The sequence below is a fragment of the Lucilia sericata genome, unplaced genomic scaffold, assembly GCF_015586225.1.
Source record: "Lucilia sericata isolate MDLA Ls3-8-SP2 unplaced genomic scaffold, ASM1558622v1 Contig000073F_arrow, whole genome shotgun sequence".
Classification (NCBI taxonomy): domain Eukaryota; kingdom Metazoa; phylum Arthropoda; class Insecta; order Diptera; family Calliphoridae; genus Lucilia; species Lucilia sericata.
Window position 1 is genome coordinate 152500 of NW_023994107.1, and position 20486 is coordinate 172985.

Here is a 20486-nt window from a genome sequence, read left to right on the forward strand (position 1 = left end):
TCGGATTTAGGGATGGTTGAATGTGTGCTTCACTTGTTTTCATTTAATCCAATTATTTTGCTATATACGCATACAATAACATAAAAACCATATGTAAACATATGAAAAGCATTTTCTCCAACAACTATATTTATAATAAATACATATATGTATGTATCTATGTCTGTTTGTTGTTTATTACACCATACTTAAGTATGTGAATGAAGAATAGGGATATAACATTTAGCAATTTTGCAGGACTTAACATATTCATTAGATATTATATCTAATTACCCAATTGATGCCATGAAATGCAAATAACAGTCAATTGGTTATCGGCCGTGGAGTAAGTTTAGAACAAAGTCAGTACATTCAAATTTATCCTTAATGTATTTGAATGCAGGATCATATTTATATTGATACATTCCCTATTTATACCAGCTAAAATAGTCTAATTTACACTTTTTACATTTTGGTATATAAAATAATATCTAAAAGTTATATCCTTAATTCACAACAATGTAATCATCACCCAGTAAAGTAAATTTGATTATTATATGTACATATGACTGCAATTTAAACTCGTAATTAGATTCATATACATCACGGACAATCCATTCAAGCAATTTCTAATTTACTATACCACCTCCCTTACGTTATTTATACCACCCATCACGCGTGAATGTAAAAAAAAAGAATAAAAGGAATAATACAAATAATTTTATAAAATGATTAAATTATATACGAGTGTATATTTTCTCTTTATATCATTTTAATAGATTTATTTATGTGACACCCAAGCATTTATCGTCATCATCATTGCCTTAGTTTTCTCTTGGTTTGGATTACGCCCTTTTTGGAATTTAATTTGAAAAGAAAACTAAACTGCAACTGTTGAATGCAGTAATTTGTTTCATTCTAAATAAATATTATTATGTTTAAGTATATAAACTAATTGGAATGTTTTCTAATAATTTTAATACAGATCTTTAATAAGAAGAGGTATATTATTAAAAACACATAAAAATTTATGAAGATTTTCCTACTAAAATTTTGGAGTTTTCAGAATATTATCCATAATTTAATTTAGATACTAGGTCCTCTGAAACAGAAATAGGGATTTCAGAATTTGCTTTAAACTTCAAATCCCCAATTGCTATTCTTTGTACTCTAGAAATCACATCTGATGCTTGTCATGAGTGAGCATCGACTTAATCATTTTATTTAATGAAAGTTTTGTAAACGTAACGACAAGACAGTAGGGTTTGGTATTTTTGCTTCAGTGACGCCATTAGTATATTAGGGTTCCATTTGTCGAACACTATTTCCCCAGTTCTTATCATGTCGGTCAAATATATCATGATATTAGCTTTAAAGCTCTGTATTGTTTCTTAGTTTCCAGAATATTCATTTATTTCATTCCATCAAAAAATCGTCAATTAGACTGAGGTAAAAGACTTGATTTAATCAGAAGTGCAACTTGGCGCAATAATCAAAACCTTGGCAAGTTTCCTGCATGCTGGAAGATTGCTAATGTAACGCAAATACCTCAAAAGGAAGAGGCTAGTATTTCTTTAAAATTATCGTTCAATATCAATTTGTTCTGCACTTACCAAAGTTATGGAAAGTATGACTATAGTCATGATATATCTTGCACCTTGTCAAATATTTAGGACTAACAATTTTCTTAAAGACCGTCAGTAAGCTTTCGTAGAGGTCGCTCTGGGGTAGACCTGCTAAGCGCATGACTGATAATTTTGGTGGTTATCGGTGACAGTAGGATGCCCAACTATATAGGGGTGTATTTTACTGTTCTATCGATATTACAATGGAATATGTTCCTCTGAAATTAGAGAACTTGTTCCCGATTCTTATATATTTTTCGCAACACATGTCTTTGATCAAGAACACACCTTACAGAGAGTATGCAGAAGTATTCTCAGCCATTTTCGTTGTAAAAAGATTTAAATCAAATGTCCACGAACACTACACTTTATATCCTCCCTCCCATAACCTATTTTCCTAGTTCCAGTACAATGCACTATACATATATGTATAAGTAGAAAAACAATCGGGACCAAATTTTTTTTTAGCTGAGAGGTAAATAATTTTTGAATGTGTTCCTTTCAAAGTGGAGATGATCAGAGTCAGTCACCTCCTGAGAACTTTTATCACATACATATGTACTTTGGAGAGAATGCTGAATCGAAATTTTTACTACAAGTTATAAATACTTCTTCATTCTTTCATAGATTTTTTCTAATACTGTCAAAAGTCGGATCCAATTTGATCCAAATTTTTGTTGCCTGAATACGCCATAAGGCAGACAATCAAACAGTGAAATACTAATAATTCATTTGAATATACTAAGCATTATATACTTACATATACATACGCTTTAAGAAAATTAGCTATTAGTGAGTGTGTTGTCTGCTATTCAGTAATTTAAGTTTAAACGTTTAAAAGCAATTTTAACTGTTAAAGTTTACTATTTTATGCCACACTAAACATACGTACTGATGTTACTGCTGTTGCTTGTTAATGTTGCCATACATAATATATTTTACTGTTGCTATTTCGTTGGAATTTGCCTACTAACTGTGATTCAGAGCCAATGATGGTGATGATGACGATGTCGATGCTGCTGCTAGTTGTAGTGATGTATACATGGTTGCATGCATCCATGTGTGTTTTTATTTTGCTTGAGGCACACAACAACAACAAGAAACACAAACAAGCTTACTAAATATAAGGGTCAACGAATTTTCATATTGTTGGCACTGCCTGCCGTTCCATTGTAAGATTTACAAGCAAATTTTCATGCAGGCATTTTTGCATTTATATTCATAGCAGCCCCAACCCCTTCTTTTATCATCTCTTGTATTCCACTACTTTTACTGACTGACTGCTCAGTTGTTGTTCAATGTGTGTTTCTCCCTGGGAGTTAGAATAGCTTTACTATTTTGTATTCCTGTCTGTTTGTCGACGACAGACCAAGAGGCAGGCTGCCAGCCTGTGAGTGACTGACAATAGAGTGTTTCTCTGTCAGTTTTGTTCTCCTACAATATGACAATTCTGTAACTGAGTGAATATTTTGTTGTTTCTGTGGAATGAATATTTTTACGGTTCGTTGCTTTTTTGGGATACTTATATTAGTTTTACTTGGTTTTGTAGGAGAGTGTTGTGTAAAGTATGAATATGTGCTTTTTGCACAATTTTATTCTGAACCCAATGACCGCCAACTGTTTATTTTATCATTAAATTCAACATGAGAGTCATTATGTTGGCCACATTTTACAATATTGTTGATACGTTAGTGTGATTGTGTGTTCATGTCCAATGGATATTATGTACACAATAATTTTAAAATCACCACCACTACTGGAGGCATAGTGGAGTAGGAAGGTGACCTAACGGAAGACTTAGGCGTAACATCGGATCGAAATAAAAAACAATATGATCCATGATCGCTACCAAAGAGAATATTTTGCATATTTTCAGTAATTGTTTATTTGGGATTGTAAAAAACTAAAATTATTCAAATTGTTATTTTCTATATAAGGAATTGCTTTTTGTATATGCCCCTTGCATCCCACTAAGTGACCACAAAGCTCTTTAAGAAAATGGTCTAAGCTTTCTTTTGAGTAAAAAAAATACAACAAAAACGTCCATTTTGAAAAAATAGTGGAAAAATATCCTCAAAAAGGGTTCCATTTAGAAAAAAATTTAAAAAAAATGTTTTGGAAAGAATGAAGAAATAGCTATCTGAACTCCTTTGGACAATTTTTGCTTCGACCAATAGGTGGAAAGTTACACTCATTTGAATAAAACCCTGTATGACCAAAATGTCCAACTTTGACCCCTTCTGACAAACCCCCCACTTTACGATTGCTAGAGATTCTACCTTTAATTGTTTCAATATACATACATCTTTTTTGTTTAATTCATATGGGAGATGCCTCGCCAACTATTTCAAGTTCCCTAATTTTATTTAACATATCAAAAATTTTTAAAACATATTCTAATAGTTTCCAAAATATACGAATTTTTGTATTTAATTCATGTGGCAAGCTCCCTTTGAAAGTCCACCATTTTTCTCCATATGTTCAAATGAATGTCGAAGTTTTTCGTGCAAAATTTTAAGATTCTAGCTCTAATAGTTTCCTATATATACGAATTTTGGTATTTAATTCATATGGGAATATGAGAGAATCCAAGCATCCCCCGTCCCACATTTTTCCCCAAATGTTTACATGAATGTTAAAGTTCTTCGTCCAAATTTTGAAGATTCGAGCTCTACTTTAAATAAAAGATTGTTGTGTTTAATTCATATGGATTATTTATTTATCAAAATATTTATTATCTAAATATTCACATTAACGCAAAATTTGAGAATTTTGGCTCCAATACGTTTTGTATTTTATTCATATGAGAAGACCCAAGACCCCCTGATAAAAGTTCGCTTATTTTTCTCCGAAATTTTCACAAGGACATTAATGTTTTTCGATCAAAGTTTGTATTATTCTGTTTAATTCATTTGGGAGGTGCAATGCCCTCTATTTCTAGTACGCTAATTTATTACCCAAATATTCACATGGATGCAAAAGTTGTTCGTGCAAAATTATAAGATTTTATCTCAAATAGTTTCCCAGATATACGAATTTTTGCAAATAATTCATATGGGAAATGCTAAGCCCCCCTAATGAAAGTCCACCCGTTTTCCCCCCACATGTTCTAATGGGTGTTAAAGTTCTTCTTGCAAATTTTGAAGAATCTAGCTCAAATTTTTTCCCAATTCATGTTTTTTTTAATTCATATGGGTCCGCCCATTTTTTATCTAAAATATTTATGTTGAGTAGCTTCGAAAAAATTTGAGGACTTTAACTGTTATATTTTCTCAGATATACTATTTTAATATTTTCTTATATGGAAGGTGTCACACCCACTAAAGGTAGAACACCCATTTTTTCCTATATGTTCATATGGATGTCAAGTTGTCCATACAAAATTTGAGGACTCTAGCTGTTGTAGTTTCTGATATATACAACTTTTAACTCTTATTATGGATGTGGGTGTGGCACGTCGCCTACTTAAAATTTCGAAATAAAGAGTAGAATATAGTTCTTTCCAAACTAACAGGAAGGTACTGTGAAAATTTCAAGAAACTTCAAACAAATAAACATACATTAACTTTTATATATACATATATAGATAAAGAAGTTCTGGTTTCGAGAAGGTCATCATTTTCGAATTTGTTCTTGTATATATTTTTGATATTTATATGGCAATTTCCTCTAAATAATCTTAATGAATTTATTTACAATATGCCTGATTGTAACTTTCCCATCAATATAAAACACATTTCCGATCTCTTTTTGGCATTCTTCCCCTTTAAAAGATAGTTGCATTTGTATAATATAAATTGCAGTAAACTACATTGTATACAAAACACTTTTTAAAAACATTAAACTTTTTGACTGCCTACTTAATTGTAAAAGTTGTTTTATACTCAAAACTTATGATGAAGGCAGGGATGCGAAGTCGGAGCCTAGCAAGCTGTGTTCGGTACAAAGAGGACTCTAAGTACAGGTTTTTCGTGAAAATCACACTTTGAATGTTATGGTTTAGTACAATCATTTAAAAATTACTTATTAATAACTATTTTTGTGGACATGTTAATAGCTGATTGCTTTCGGTCCCTATTGGCTATTTGAGCTAATCACTGCTTTAGAGAGAAATATTTTCTTTATGCTTAAGCGCTGCTGCTTTAGATAACTTTATTTAAAGTACACTAATCTAAAAGGTCTTTTGGTTCTGTTGTTTTTGTTATTCCTTACCGCTATAAACAATTTTACTGTCTGCCTGGCAGTTTAGTTTGTCTGTTTGGCGGTCTCTATGGTTTAATAGTTTAATGAATGTTTTAAGAGTTTTTTTTTTTTTTTTGAAGAGGTTTTTGTTTAGTTTTTGTATAGAAAGTGATGTTGGAAAGAGAGATGATGTTGGTGGTGTTGCTGCTGCCGTTATGGGTTGGCGTCATTGTCATGCAAAGTACATACTTGCTTTTTTCCACTTTAGTTTATAACCAGAAGCAGTCAGTCGTTCGTTCAGTTGTAGTGGTTGTGTATAGGAAATTATTCAGATGATAATGACGATGATGAAAGTGCTGTTGTGTTGATGTTGCTCCGGTGATAATATTTAGTTTGTTTAAGTGTGTTCAGCAGCAACAGAAGTATGTAGAGATTTGTTTAAACATAAAATACTTAAAGTTTCCCGGGTATAGTTGTGTGTGTGTCTGTGTTTTTCATTCCGGCCAACAGACACTCTTTAACTCATTTTATGGGTTCTGCTTTGGTGATTTGTTGAAGCACGTGCGTCAGTGGTGTTTTTCCTAGGCTTTTTATTTATTTATTTTTTTTTTGTTGTTTTTTATTCCATTTTCATTATTTCCTTTCTATTAAAATGTAGTTCTCGTTGCTCAGTTTTTGCTGTTGCTACTTTTTTTTGTTCCTACATTGTATATTGTTTTTCTTTTGTTGTCTGTCTATTTTACTATGTGACTGATGGACAAGTCGAACATGTTGCATGTATAGAGATTATTATTCACATGTACTCCACAATAGACAGACGGACGTGCAACCATTCAGACAAAATACTTATAGACCTTATTTCTTGAGTCTGTGTTTATTTTGTATCTCTGTGTTTCAATTGAAATTTTTGTTCCAAATTCAAATTGTAATTTAAAACACAAAAGTGAACGAACGAATGGTTCCGGTGCTTTGTGCTTTGTTGTATACATTCTCCTACAAATCGCTAGATGAAGTTGCATAAAATAGTTTTATGTTTCATGAGGAATAACAAAAAAAAAATCACAGCATGAATGAAAACGTTTTTTGTAATTGTTAAAGTTTGTTTTGTTATTAAAAAAGGGTGGAGTACATTACAATTCATTCATTCACTGAGACAGTGATGCCAATCAATATTTACTATAAAATGTGAATGTGTTATTTAATTTACAAATTTTTGTATTTGATTCCGTTCTGCATTACATCACTTATTTACTTTAGAAGAGTCATCATATGCAAGACGTTATAACAATCTGAAATTATATTTTTAATATTTTAATCAGTTGTGTCATCTTAAAGTCAGTCCTCCTCTCTATTGACTTTAAATAAAAAGTTCTAAAATTTAAGGTATTTAACAATACATACATACATACATAAAATCCGCTTAATTATCAACACTAAATAAACCATAACTTGTTCTTAATAGTTTTAATAGTGTCAAATAATTGGGGTGGGTGTGTCAGTTGTTGTGTACTTTTAATTGGTGCCTGTTAAACTTTTACACAATTAAGTTGCGCGTATTGCGTTTATAATTTCTATAGCAACTCAAAACAAATTTTCTTTATATAAAATAATTCAAATGAAATAAGAATAACATTATTATTTGTAATTGTTGCTTAGTCACCAAAAAAAAAAAAAAAAAAATTATACAGAGAACTTATAAATAAATAAAATGAACTAATTAAAAAACTTCAAGTGAAAATATTCATGTTATGCACTACTACCACTTGTTTGAACACTATACTTGCACTCTTAGTTCCAGTAGTAGCATAATTACACAGGGTTCATAGTTAATTGATTTCCGGAAATGCTTATTATTTTGGGGGTTTCTCTTCAAAAAGAAAATTAATTTATGAAAAAGAAACATTTAAAAGTTGTAAACAGCGTTAAATTGTACATTTGCATGAACAACGAGTTGCTTGAATTAGTGGTAATAATGATGTCGAGAATAAGTTTTTTTTTTTTTAAATAAAATTTAAATTACATATTTTTTTTGAAATTTAAAAACAATAGAGAAGATTATATTGTATTGGCGATTTTTTGTGATACTTAAAACAGTACATACATCTACTTACAGAGAATAATTATGTACTTTTATAAAATTTTTAAAAATTGCGAATTTTTACAAAAGTTGTTAAAAGGGAGATTTAATAATTTAGTATGCGTACATATTACGATGTACCCACTAGGTACTCAGTTTACAACGCAATCATAGCCGTTGACCAATATCTGTAAGTCTCGATATCAAGCATTGATTTCCATCTGGTTTAAGTAGATCAGTTTAATTCTAACTTTATAATGTAACTTACAGCATGAAATTGAAAATCTAACTAATGGCTCGATTATGGATTGCAACCAAACTTCAGTTGAATTGCCAGCAGTCAACGCAACTGACATAAAACATGGTATTATGAACGGCAACTTTCGTTAGTTACCAAAAAGTTATCGATATTGTGTCATCTGTGGTTATTTATAAAATAAATTCAAAAGCGAAGTTCTAAAGATTTTGTTTTTATAAAGAGTTTTGAAAATCATGGCCATTCAATTTAAAACGTTTCCGGAAACATAAAAAATCCATACAGACCCAGTAAAAATGGCACAAGCCCAATAAAAATGACACGGATCCATTGATCAACATTATTTAAGAATAAAATATTATAATACAAAATTCGACACAATTGCGTTAATAAACATCTCCGCAACCACAAATTTCTAGTTGCGAATTTGTCAACTGAAATTTGTAGCTGTCGGTTGCCAGTTGCCATCTGTAATTTCATTTTGGCAACTGACAACTGAACTGGGGTTCGGTTGCTTTCGATAATAGACCCATAAGAGGCCGATTTTAATTTTCTACGCGAAAACTAGACCCAACACTAATGATTATTAACTCCCTGACGCGAAATCCGCAAATCGCGAAAAATTAACTACATACCCAAATTTCCATTGAATTTACTTGCTACTCTTAGTTCCATTTATGGATTTAAGTGTGTCATAAGTAAAAGTGTCTGGGTATAAGTGATACTTTCAGACTTTAAAGCATCGGTATAGTTATTAGTTGAACAGTGAAATTTCTTATTAAATTTAGCAGAGATGGGGGGTAGTGCACTAAATTATAAGTTAAATCAATATTTAACTAGCACTAAATATTATTTCAAAAAATATATTTTTCACAAATTTTCAGGAGATTAGTGGTAGTGAAGCTTATATGATAGTGTTATTTTTTAACTATAACTCAATTGAGTGGTAGTGTATAAACAAGTAAGAAAGTATAGTCGGGCGTGGCGGACCATATGATACCCTACACCAGTTATGAATATTAAATGTGATTTATTTTTCATAATAAAGCATTTATCTTCAATATTCCCTTGTTCCGATACATTTAAGCAATTTATGGATGAAAAGCTAATTTTCTGGGGGCTAGGGGCAAATATGGACCAAGCCCGATAAAATTTTGTGAATATATTTATATTTACATAATATTTTATTGTACTGAATTTCATAGCGATATCTGTGTTTATAAGTTAATTTGGGACATTCAAGTAATTTTCTGAAGGGGACTTTGTATGGGAGCTAGGGTCAGATGGGGCCCGATCTTTATAAAATTTGGCAGGGTCATCAAGACTTCTATAAAACTTAGTTGTGCCGTATTTTATCGATATATCTGTATATTTAACATAATTATGAGCTCAGAAGCCCTTTTCGGGGGTACCTGTTCTATGGGGGCTAGGTGAAATAATGGACCGATTTTAACCATTTTCAATAGGCTTCGTCCTTGGGTCAAACAAAACGTGCGTGCCAAATTTCATCCAATTATCTTGAAAATTGCGACCTGTACCTTGCGCACAAGGTTTACATGGACAGCCAGCCAGCCAGACGGACGGATATAGCTTAATCGACTCAGAAAACGATTCTAAGCCGATTGGTATACTTTAAGGTGGGTCTAGGACGAATATTTTTGTATCTTACAAACACCAGCACAAATCCAATATACCCTCCCCACTAAAGTGGTGTAGGGTATAAAAAGCACTACACCCAAATAGTTAAAAATTTGAACAGTCACTAACAAAAGGCTTCAATAATTTTCTTTGCACTATTTTTTTTATGAAAATGAAAGAATTTGTAAGATAATAAATGATTCAATTTTTTAAAAGATACATCTATTAAAATGATAAATACAGATTTTGTTAGCGATCATAGATTCGATGGACCCTACATATGCAGTTACCCCAACAACATCTCATGCTTTAAAAAGTAATGGTTGAAACACCTAAATTCCAAAACTTTTGCCTTCTGCTCAAGTATAACGATTTTTTTAGCGGAATAGTGAACTCTCCTCGGAGAAATAAATTAATTGGTCAATTTTGTATCTCGATTGCCACTTCAGCTGCGTTGCCAGTTGCCAAAATGATGTGGTTACTGGATGTTTTTTAGGCAATAGCTTGCAACCTTTGTAAATAATAAACGTTTTACTCATTAATAATGAGTTTTTGGTCCTATTAACTTAAACTTTCAAATGAGTGAAACATTTCTCAGTTGAAAAAAATAGTGCAGGAATATTTTTGAACTAATAATTTAGTGTAGAAAAAATTATTTCACTAGGCTGTAAAAAAAATATTTTAACTATTTTCAAAATATATTTAGTTAAAAATTTTAAATATCACTATTACTATTATTGAATGAGGCTTATATTTTTCAATTCATCACTAACATAAAAGTAGTGAATAATTTTGAACTACCACTAATTATTAGTGATAGTTAAAAATTAGTGCACTACCCCCATATCTGAAATTTAGATTATTATTGTTAAGTTCGCGCCAAAGGAACCGCTAACTTTTTAAGTTTAAGAACGAATAAAGCTTATGTTGGATGTTCCTATGTGAAAAGTACAGAACTTGTATAGAACTTGAGAGCGTTATCTATCGATGAAAATAAATAATAATAGTCATATATAGCAGCCAGTCTGCTATATGTATACGACGGAGGTGGCCAATGCCAATTTTCCAAAAGTTATAAACAGGTCTTTCAGCATGAGACCGATCGTTGTCACGATGGAATGTTATAGATTCATATCTTGTCTCATATTCCCGTCAGTTTTTGTTCAGCGCTCTACACAACTAATTTGTGTTTGGTATCGCTTTCCTGGGATACTTAATAGATTTGGTCACATTAATATAGAGTTCTCTTGGCGGCATGTATTATCGGCTTTAGCCAAAAAACGAAATAGTGCCTATTTATAGGTTTTCATTTACTTTGGGTTCTAATTTTATGTTTCTAGGTTCAATATTATAAAAAATTCAAAAAGTATCTTTTGAAGAACGAAAAAGTGAATACCAAAACTTCCCTCTTATAGGTTCTCATTTACGCCGAGCTCTACTTACTTAATTTCATGTTTCTAGTTTAAATATTGCAGAAAGAACGAAAAATTACCAAAAAATAGTCCTTAGTAAAAGAGTTACAAATAACACCCCATTAGCATATTTAATTTTGAAAATTGAAAATTTTTTCCACCCCTGCTTAATTTTCTCTCTAATTTTGAAATTAACAAAACATAACAACACACATTTTTAAATAACTTTTTCTTGCTCCATTTTGTTTTTATAAACAAGCAAGGAAAATCCTTATTTCCTGTCATTTTCAGTCCATCCTCGCATAAACAAGATATCTGGCGTACGTATGTGTTCATTCTTTATTCATTTCCGAATATTTTTTATTATTATTATTTTATTAAAACCAACAAAAAAATATGACTCACATTTTACCCCACAAGTAAATCAAGTAAAAACCCCCGTCCAGAAAAGCCTACCCACCCATAATTATGTAAACAAATGCCACATATACGTATAAACACACATCCATAAATACATTAACCCTGATAATATCGCCCTCTATAGTCAGTCAATCATGCTGAAAATATGTATTTTCGTTACAATAAAAGAAAAACGTAGAAGACGTAGAAGAACAAGCACCTGTCATCACCTGGAATAAGAAACCATAATGGGGTTAAAAATGAAAATATGAATAACCACCACATGCCGCACCCCCTTGCCCATCCACGGAACGAACGGACAGACTAACATGACGGTCTATCTGATGTACATACATACATACATGCGAATTCAATAATTATATGTATTCTTTTTTTATATATATTTTTACTCATTATGTATTGAACTGTCTAGTAAAACTCACATTCATACTTTACATTTTGAGGGGTTTATTAAAAAAACGGTAAATAATTCGCAGACATGTGTATATGCGACAGACATGACTTTTTTACACTCAGAATTGTAATATAAATTAAACCGGCTGATATAAACAAAAACAATTGTATGAGGAAAATATGTATGTGAGTGTGTACAGTAAAATCTTATAAAGTTGAATTAATTTCACTCGTTATCCAAAAATTTTACATCATGACCCTTGTTTTTGCTTTTTATACCTCTCGAAACTCCATAAATATTTACCGAAATGCTTGAAAACACTATTTAAGATCGGGAGTTCATTAAGAGATCTATCGACTGAAACACCAAATTGGTGTTTTTTTTTCCCTCAGTTTAAACTTAATTTCGGTATGTGATTCTTAGGTCGTTTTGGATCGATATTTTCGGAATTATTACAATTTAATAATTTATAGGATGAAATTTCTATAGCTTCTTCCGATTGGGTCCTATTCTGACTTTAACTAAAAGTCGAGCGGGTGAACATGGCTTGATCGCCTTTGAATTTCATAAGGACCCAGAATAGGTATAAATCAATTGATGGTGTAAATAAAAATATCTAATGAACCCCAAACAAAATTGTTATAAGCAACTTTTACTGTATATATGTATGTATGAGAGGGTGTTAAACCTTGAATACATACACACATAGTTATGTACTCAATTGTTAAAATATAGTCTACATGTATACATACATACATATGTATGTAATAATATAAAAACATTTAGCAATATGTAAATCGTAAGTATGTAAGTGTTAACTTATATGTATATTACATGTGTATATTCTAATTATATATGTATATAGTTTTTGTTTTTTACTTTATGAGTGTATAGAAAAACAAATCTAGGTCAACAGAATATCTATTGTTCTTTATATTGTTACTCCTTTCTGTTGTCACCGAGGACAGTTTTTCTTTTCCTATACAGAGAAGGGTGAATATTAGAATGACTTATCAACCAAAAATTAAATATTTATAATCTTAAACTTTGTGCAATAATTTAAAAAAATATTTTTTATTGTTTTTCAAAGGTCCTGATTTTCTGGACTATTTCCATCACAAAAATTCACTTAAAAATAATTAGAAGATTGTTTCATTGTGCAATTAATAATACGATAGCTGTTAGTTTTTGTTTAAGTTATGTATATATGTATGTATTCTGAAAAAATTTGTGGGAGGAAATAAAATAGCGTGGACAAAGTGTCACATGCTTGCCAAGTGTTTCAGTATAAGATTTATATTTGCATGATCCTACGAGTATTGCATATGGATATCATCCATATAGAAGAATATTCACAGTAATTGCTTATCATGTCATCTATTTTTCTACTCTTAACTTTAAAATTTTATTATTCTCGGGTTATATTTTACCACCCCTTCTCTAGCTTCTTTATATATGTTTCGATTCACTCTTACACATTGATTGATAATCAACAAGTGTGGATACAATAGAGAAATTCTCATGTACTCGATGTTGCAGGAAGAAAAATCTAATAACACTATACTTATATAGTTCGTGTTCCACTTGCCGCACAACTTGATTTACTCGTAATTGAAGTGTTTGTATATTTTTTCTCTTTTTTTCTTTATCCTTTCCCGCCTCACAGTTAAATCGTTTAATATTTGCAAATCGTATTAAAGAGACTTTTGTTGGTGCCTTATGAATTTAACATATAGGAGGTCTGTTAATGAATTATTCTCTTTTCGAAACAAAAGAAATTAAAAATGTTGTTAATATTTGTCAAAATTTTGGCAAATATCGGTATTTAACCTTTCGATGTTACTTTGTGATTGTGTTACTGTACTATATATAGGCATGGATATATGTTATAAGGAATTGGGTATTAAAAAATCAATTGAGGAATTATTTTTCGTGTTTCTTATTGATTGTATTCTATACCGATATGCACGCAAAAAAAAAACATGGTTGTGGTAACCATGTTCTAAGAGTAAGATATTATGGTTAAATTTATGATTATAGTCTAAACATATTAAGGTTATTATAACTATTTTAAAATATCATATTAAATATATTTCATCATATTTTCCTATTTATCATAATATTGTTATACATGATCTTATTATGATAATATGTGATCATAATTTCTTTAAAAAATATGTATCGAATTCAAAATAAATTTTACTGAATCAATGCAACTACAGTTTCGCAAATTTCAATTTGCTCCACAAAAACATAGTAACTACACTGTTCTATGCAGACTGAAATACTTATACATTTAATGTTATAAACCAAATGAGAATTATTTCAACTCATTTTATTGCTTTATGGGTAAGATGTGTATGGCTAAAGTTGTTTTGTTGTTGTACCAGCAGACATAAACAACATAACATATATAATGGTTATTTGTAAGTTTTAATTGTTGTAAATAACATAATATGTTTGCATTATTATCATTATTTAGTTATTGTAAAAATAATTATGTTTCAGTGAATCATATTTAAATTTATAATTGTCATAAACATGTTGACAGTTACTACAATATTGTTAAAATATAATTAAAATAACTATTATGTGGTTTTGAAAACAATATATTGTTACAGTAAACATAGTATAATGGTAGTAACCATGTCGAACCAAGTTTTTTCTCTACGTGTGGAACACAGACATTTTTTAAGAACTTTTCAAATTGTCCTCGTATGTATATGAAACCAACTAACAAATAGTATGAAACTCTCTGTAACTGTTTCTATTTACTACTTTTTACTCGTAGTATTGAATACTAGGATTTTTATTTGTTTCTGTTATTGTTGGTTTAAACTTGTGAATGGAATCGTTTAAAGGGTCAATTACTTCAGTTTCTATTGTTCTTTGATGTATGAATGTACGAATGAAGTAATCGAACTGCGGGTGCTTGAGGAGGTAATGCATGTATATTTGTTATTGTTGCCATTGTATACATATATTGTTTTATTGACTTTTCATGTTGCAATTTAATAAAGATTTATAAATGTTAAATCAACTAAACTAAAATGTAATGCATTGATTTGATATGATGACTGACTATTTGTTAAATGTTATTAAGCTGTTGGTTTTTTTCAACATGCACACATAAATAGGGATTTGATTTTAATTAATTAAAAATTGAAACGTAATTAAGTTTATCGAATTCAATTTTAAGAAGGAAGTTAGAATTTGATTAAGAATACTTGATAATAAGGAATTTAAGGAGAATATTTTAATTTGAAAAAAGTGGGAACTAGAAAACTTAAGGTTTGATTTTAATGAACTAGTGCCATGACTTCTAAAATCTAATGCTATTGCATTAATTGAATTATGGACTAGTCATATTACTAGTAGTTTAGTAGACTAGTCAAACGAATTGTTCAGAGACTAATCAATAAACTAGTCCACAGGCTATTTAATAATTCATAGTCAACAGATTATTCTATAGTCTATAGACTAGTCACTAGCCCATAGACTAGATACTTTTTCATAATAAACACAAATACAATTTGTCTCGAATGCACTTATTAGATTAATAAATCAATAATTTAAAATATTTTTATTAAGATTAAATTAATATTATTAAACCAAAATAGATAGTATTATTTTTTACACAATTTTGCCAAATGTTAAATAAATTTTATTTTGTATTTTTGATTACAGATATTCCAGACATTCCCGATGACATCAAACACTTGAAAAGCTTACAAGTGGCTGATTTTAGTTCAAATCCAATTCCAAAATTACCCGCTGGTTTCTCACAATTAAAAAATTTAACAACTTTAGGTTTAAATGACATGTCTCTAACCACATTACCAGCAGATTTTGGTTGGTGAGTAGAAAATCGCATAATGAATAAATAAATGACCACCACGACGACGATTTGTTGTTAATGATGTTCAAATACTCAATAATCTTTTCTAACAACAAACTAAATGCCCCACCAGCACCATTTGTGGCAACCGAACAGCAACAACAACAGCAACAATGATTTTATAATGATTTAATTGCCTTTGATTAATTTCTTGTTTTGTGTTTTTTTTCTATTTCTTTTCATCTTTACAGTTTAACACAATTAGAATCGTTAGAATTGCGTGAGAATCTTTTGAAACATTTACCAGAATCCATTAGTAAATTAACAAAGCTGAAACGCCTCGATTTGGGCGATAATGAAATCGAACAACTGCCACCCTATTTGGGTTATTTGCCAGCACTCCAAGAACTTTGGCTAGATCATAATCAATTACAACAATTACCTCCAGAATTGGGACTTTTGAGTAATTTGACATATTTGGATGTATCCGAAAATCGTCTCGAAGAAATTCCCAATGAAATCAGTGGTTTAGTTAATCTAACCGATTTGGATTTAGCACAAAATCTATTGGAGTATTTACCCGATGGTATAGCGAAATTAAGTCGTTTAACGATTTTAAAATTGGACCAAAATCGCTTACAAAGACTCAACACAAATATAGGAGAGTAAGTATTGGGTTTAAATGGGATTCGATCTAAAAGATATTTTTACTAAATTAATAAAACCCTTTCATTACTCTTTTTACAGCTGTGAAAACATGCAAGAACTCATACTCACCGAAAATTTCCTTTCCGAATTGCCAGCCTCCATTGGACAAATGACCAAATTAAGCAATTTAAATGTCGATCGTAATGCCCTCGAATATATACCAATCGAAATTGGTAATTGTGCCAATATGGGCGTTTTAAGTTTGCGTGACAATAAATTGAAGAAGTTGCCACCAGAGTTGGGTAATTGCAGTGTGTTGCACGTGCTCGATGTATCCGGCAATCAATTGCAATATTTGCCCTATTCATTGGTAAATCTGCAATTGAAGGCCGTTTGGCTGTCAGAGAATCAAGCACAACCTTTGCTCACATTTCAGCCAGACGTGGATGAGGAGACAGGTGAACAGGTAAGCTGAAGAAAACTTTATATAATGGGGGCGTTTCTTTGAGTCACTGCCTTACTGACGGATGTATGTATTTTGTGTGTCTGTCAGTTTAGTACAACTGTTACCTTCAAGGGGGAATGGGGTTTGCTGAAATTAAATATATAAATATTTTCTTTCTGTTTTTAATTGTGTTTTGGATTTGTTTTCTTAATGCTTTCCTTTATTTTTTTGTTAAAGTTTATTTGTTTAACTAATCATTTGTTATTTAAGTAAATATTTATTTAAAATTTTATTTTATTATCTTTTTCATGTTGCTTTCTTTTATACATTTTTAACTTTATTGTGAATTTTTCTTTCTTGTTTTAGGTTTTGACATGCTATTTACTGCCACAACAAGAATATCAACCAATTGCTCCAGGTAGGTGCTCTTTCCTAACAACCAAAAAAATTTAAATGTTTAAATTTTTCTATATAGTATTATTTTCTTGTATTTTCTTACTACAAGTATTTTATTGTTATCTTATTTATTACCATGTCCAAGGTCTAGTTATTTCTTTATAAAAATTTTGTAAAAGGGCTTAAATTATTTATTTGAAAATAGTTCGAAAAACATAAATGTTGTGTGTTTGTTCTTTTTGCATATCTTTAGTATCGTTTTCATTATGTTTATTTTTTTGTTGCAATTAAGTCGATTGTGATTTCTTATCAAAAGCGTGCTTTGGAAGGCATATTTTTGTCGCATTTTGTGTTTTTTATCAGATGATTCAGGCATTGAAATATTGTGTAAGGTATTGTAGAATGTATACATTTTTTTGGAAATACTATAATACAAATCCAATAGATTTTAATTATGTGAATGTTTTGAGAACATAAATGCAGAAAACTCTATTTTATGAAAGTTTAAACGGTAAATGTGTGTTCCCATGAAATATTCATTACTATCCTCAAATTCGCTTGAACTTTTCATTCACATTTTTTTCGTAACAGCTCCATAAAAAATTCACAACATGGGGAATTTTTTCACATGAACAAAGTTGGCGAACGAAAATGCGAACATATTTCATGTGAAATTTTTATTGGCGATGGCAATGATTATTTGCAAATATTTGATTTACCAATTTATCTTTAAATGCAACTGTCAAATTCAGGTCCTTTTCCCTAATTGAAACCTTATAATGGCGATATCCATGCACAATTCCACAGAGTAAGTTCCTCGAAAAATAAGTATTTTTTATAAATAGGCAATTTCGTATCAAGTGACCCAACTCAAAAAATCGATTAGGATGAAATTTCCACCAAGGTTAGTGCTAGTGGGCCAGACCCAAACATTCAGCTCTATCGGTCAAGAACTGCCCAAGTTAGACATTTTGGTCACAAAAGTGATATTCCGCTCGGTACCTGTTGTGGTCCATTCTATTCTATCTATTAGAATGTCTAGACCATGACAGGGGCCTAAGAGTCTCTAGTGAAACATTTCTTTGTGAAGTATCAAGGTTCTCAAATCCGATAGCCTTGATTAAGCAAGACAAATCTCTATGTGGTGTTTCGATTTAGTGTGTGATGGTTTACCTGCTTTACAGATAAATAATACATTTATACAGTTGCACACTCGATAGATTACAAGTTCCTAAAATTTCTAAATCTCTGCAGAAATTATTCCAAAAAAGTATAAATTTATCATTAGTATTTTCTTACTAATAACTATATTTAACATCTAAAAAATATTATACATTAAACAGTGCAATTTATTCTGCTTATTCTAACAAGTTTTTTCAAATACAAATAAAAAAACTGCCCACAATTACCTTTTAAGTTTTCTAATAACGTAATGTTTTTATCTAACTAACCTCTTAGTAGGTTAATTGAATAAAATAAAATCACTTGTTGTTACTGGATTAAATTTGGTTAGTGGCACTCGTAATGTTTACCTTTTTTATTCAACCTGTTTTTTTTTTTATTACAAGACTTACGTTTCTTTTTAAGAGTATTTCTACACTCTTTTTTCATATCTGGTCTAACTATTTATGTATGTATATACAAACTACATAGTAGTAGAAGCGAGTTACAATCATTGTGCAATATCTAAAGTATATAAAAGTTGTTGTAATAGCAAAAACAAACGATAAAAGTAGCTAGTGCGTTTTGTCTGGAGGGTGTTACTTCAGCGAGTTGTTATTAAGTTATATTTCAATATCATTTGTTAATTGTTAATCTCTTTTTGTAGATCCCTTTTATATTTAAATCCTCTAATTTATTTTTAGAAAAATTACTCAATAAATTGAGGCAGTAACAACTAAAGTCTGTCCAGTTAAAACGTACTACGACATAATGAATTCTATTCATTTCAATTCAATTGAATGAATACATGCTCGCTATCTGAGCGATAAGATTTTCAAAATAATACCGGAAAATAGAAATAAAACAACAACAACAAACTACCAACCTGTTACAACAGGTGCAATTCGTATGAACGATTCGTAACTACAAATGAAGATATGCAATATTAACAAACAGCAACATTTATTAACTTTTCTATTTTTATAAAATTTTTTATTGAATTTACGCACTTTTTGAGTATTTTTCTTATCAGTAGTTACAATAACAATTATAATAGTGATGAAATAAGTACTATTTAGATAATGGCTTTAACTAAAATGCACTTTTTCTAAAATACACTTTAGTTAAAAAAAAAACGGGAAATAAAAGGCTATAAAAATTTTATCAAATTTACAAAAGAATGGTAATGTAAAATTGTTTGTTAATGTAATTTTGTTTTTTAATGTAAATTGATTGGTCTATGGTGATTTTTTTGTTATATTCGAAATGGTATGGTAAAATTAATATTGACTCTCCTTTGATGGACCGGTCAATAGTTAAATGAAGTATTCCTTACCGATAGTGCCATTATAGCAGTAAAGCTTTAAGTAAAAGCTCTCTTAATCATATTTTTATGACACTTTTTATATGAATTTCGTTCCCTGTTGGGCCTGTCAGTAAAGATACATACATCGTCAGTATATTATTGGTTTGATCCATTCGCCAAACACTTGTTATTGAGAAAAACGAATAAGGAGGTTTAGATAAACTCTTCTCAAAATTTACGTGATAGATTTTTTTTTAAATTTTCACACTTGATTTCGACATATTTCGACATATTTTGAACAAAATTATATATTTACACACCGTTATGTAAAATTGAAAAAAAGTTATTAAGATTTTAATGAAAACAAAAATTCGTGTTTTATGGTCTATATCAATTTTTTATTTTTGTTTCCCTTTTTAGGGTTTATATCCATACAAAATGAGTATTTTTGTATGCCCACCATCGAAAAAGATCCGAACGAAAACAGCTAGTAGGCTGAAATTTTTCACAAATATTTTTTATTGATATAGGTTGCTTGGTATTGAAAATGGACAGTATCGGACAACAATTTCACCCATATACATAAGTAAGTGTCCGCCCAGAATACAGTTTAAATAGTCAAACCTGGCTTAGAAATACCAGTATAGCGATGAAATTAAACAAAAACTAGTTTTATAGGAAGCACAAACACTCTAACAAATTTTATGAG

The 20486-nt window shown here is 30.3% G+C and overlaps 1 protein-coding gene across 14 annotated transcripts in view; it reads left to right on the forward strand.

Annotated features, from left to right (window-relative positions):
- The window catches only part of LOC119616462 (protein lap4), a 294532-nt gene that overhangs the window by 69180 nt on the left and 204866 nt on the right, over positions 1 to 20486 (forward strand). For all 14 annotated transcript variants that reach the window (XR_005232544.1, XM_037972809.1, XM_037972810.1 and 11 more), the window contains 4 exons: positions 15671 to 15839; positions 16073 to 16486; positions 16569 to 16935; positions 17281 to 17332. Coding sequence is in view for 13 of the 14 variants with exons in the window: in XM_037972809.1 (XP_037828737.1) it covers positions 15671 to 15839; positions 16073 to 16486; positions 16569 to 16935; positions 17281 to 17332 (1002 nt within the window). In the remaining variant the exon portion in view is untranslated. The remainder of the gene's footprint in view (positions 1 to 15670; positions 15840 to 16072; positions 16487 to 16568; positions 16936 to 17280; positions 17333 to 20486) is intronic.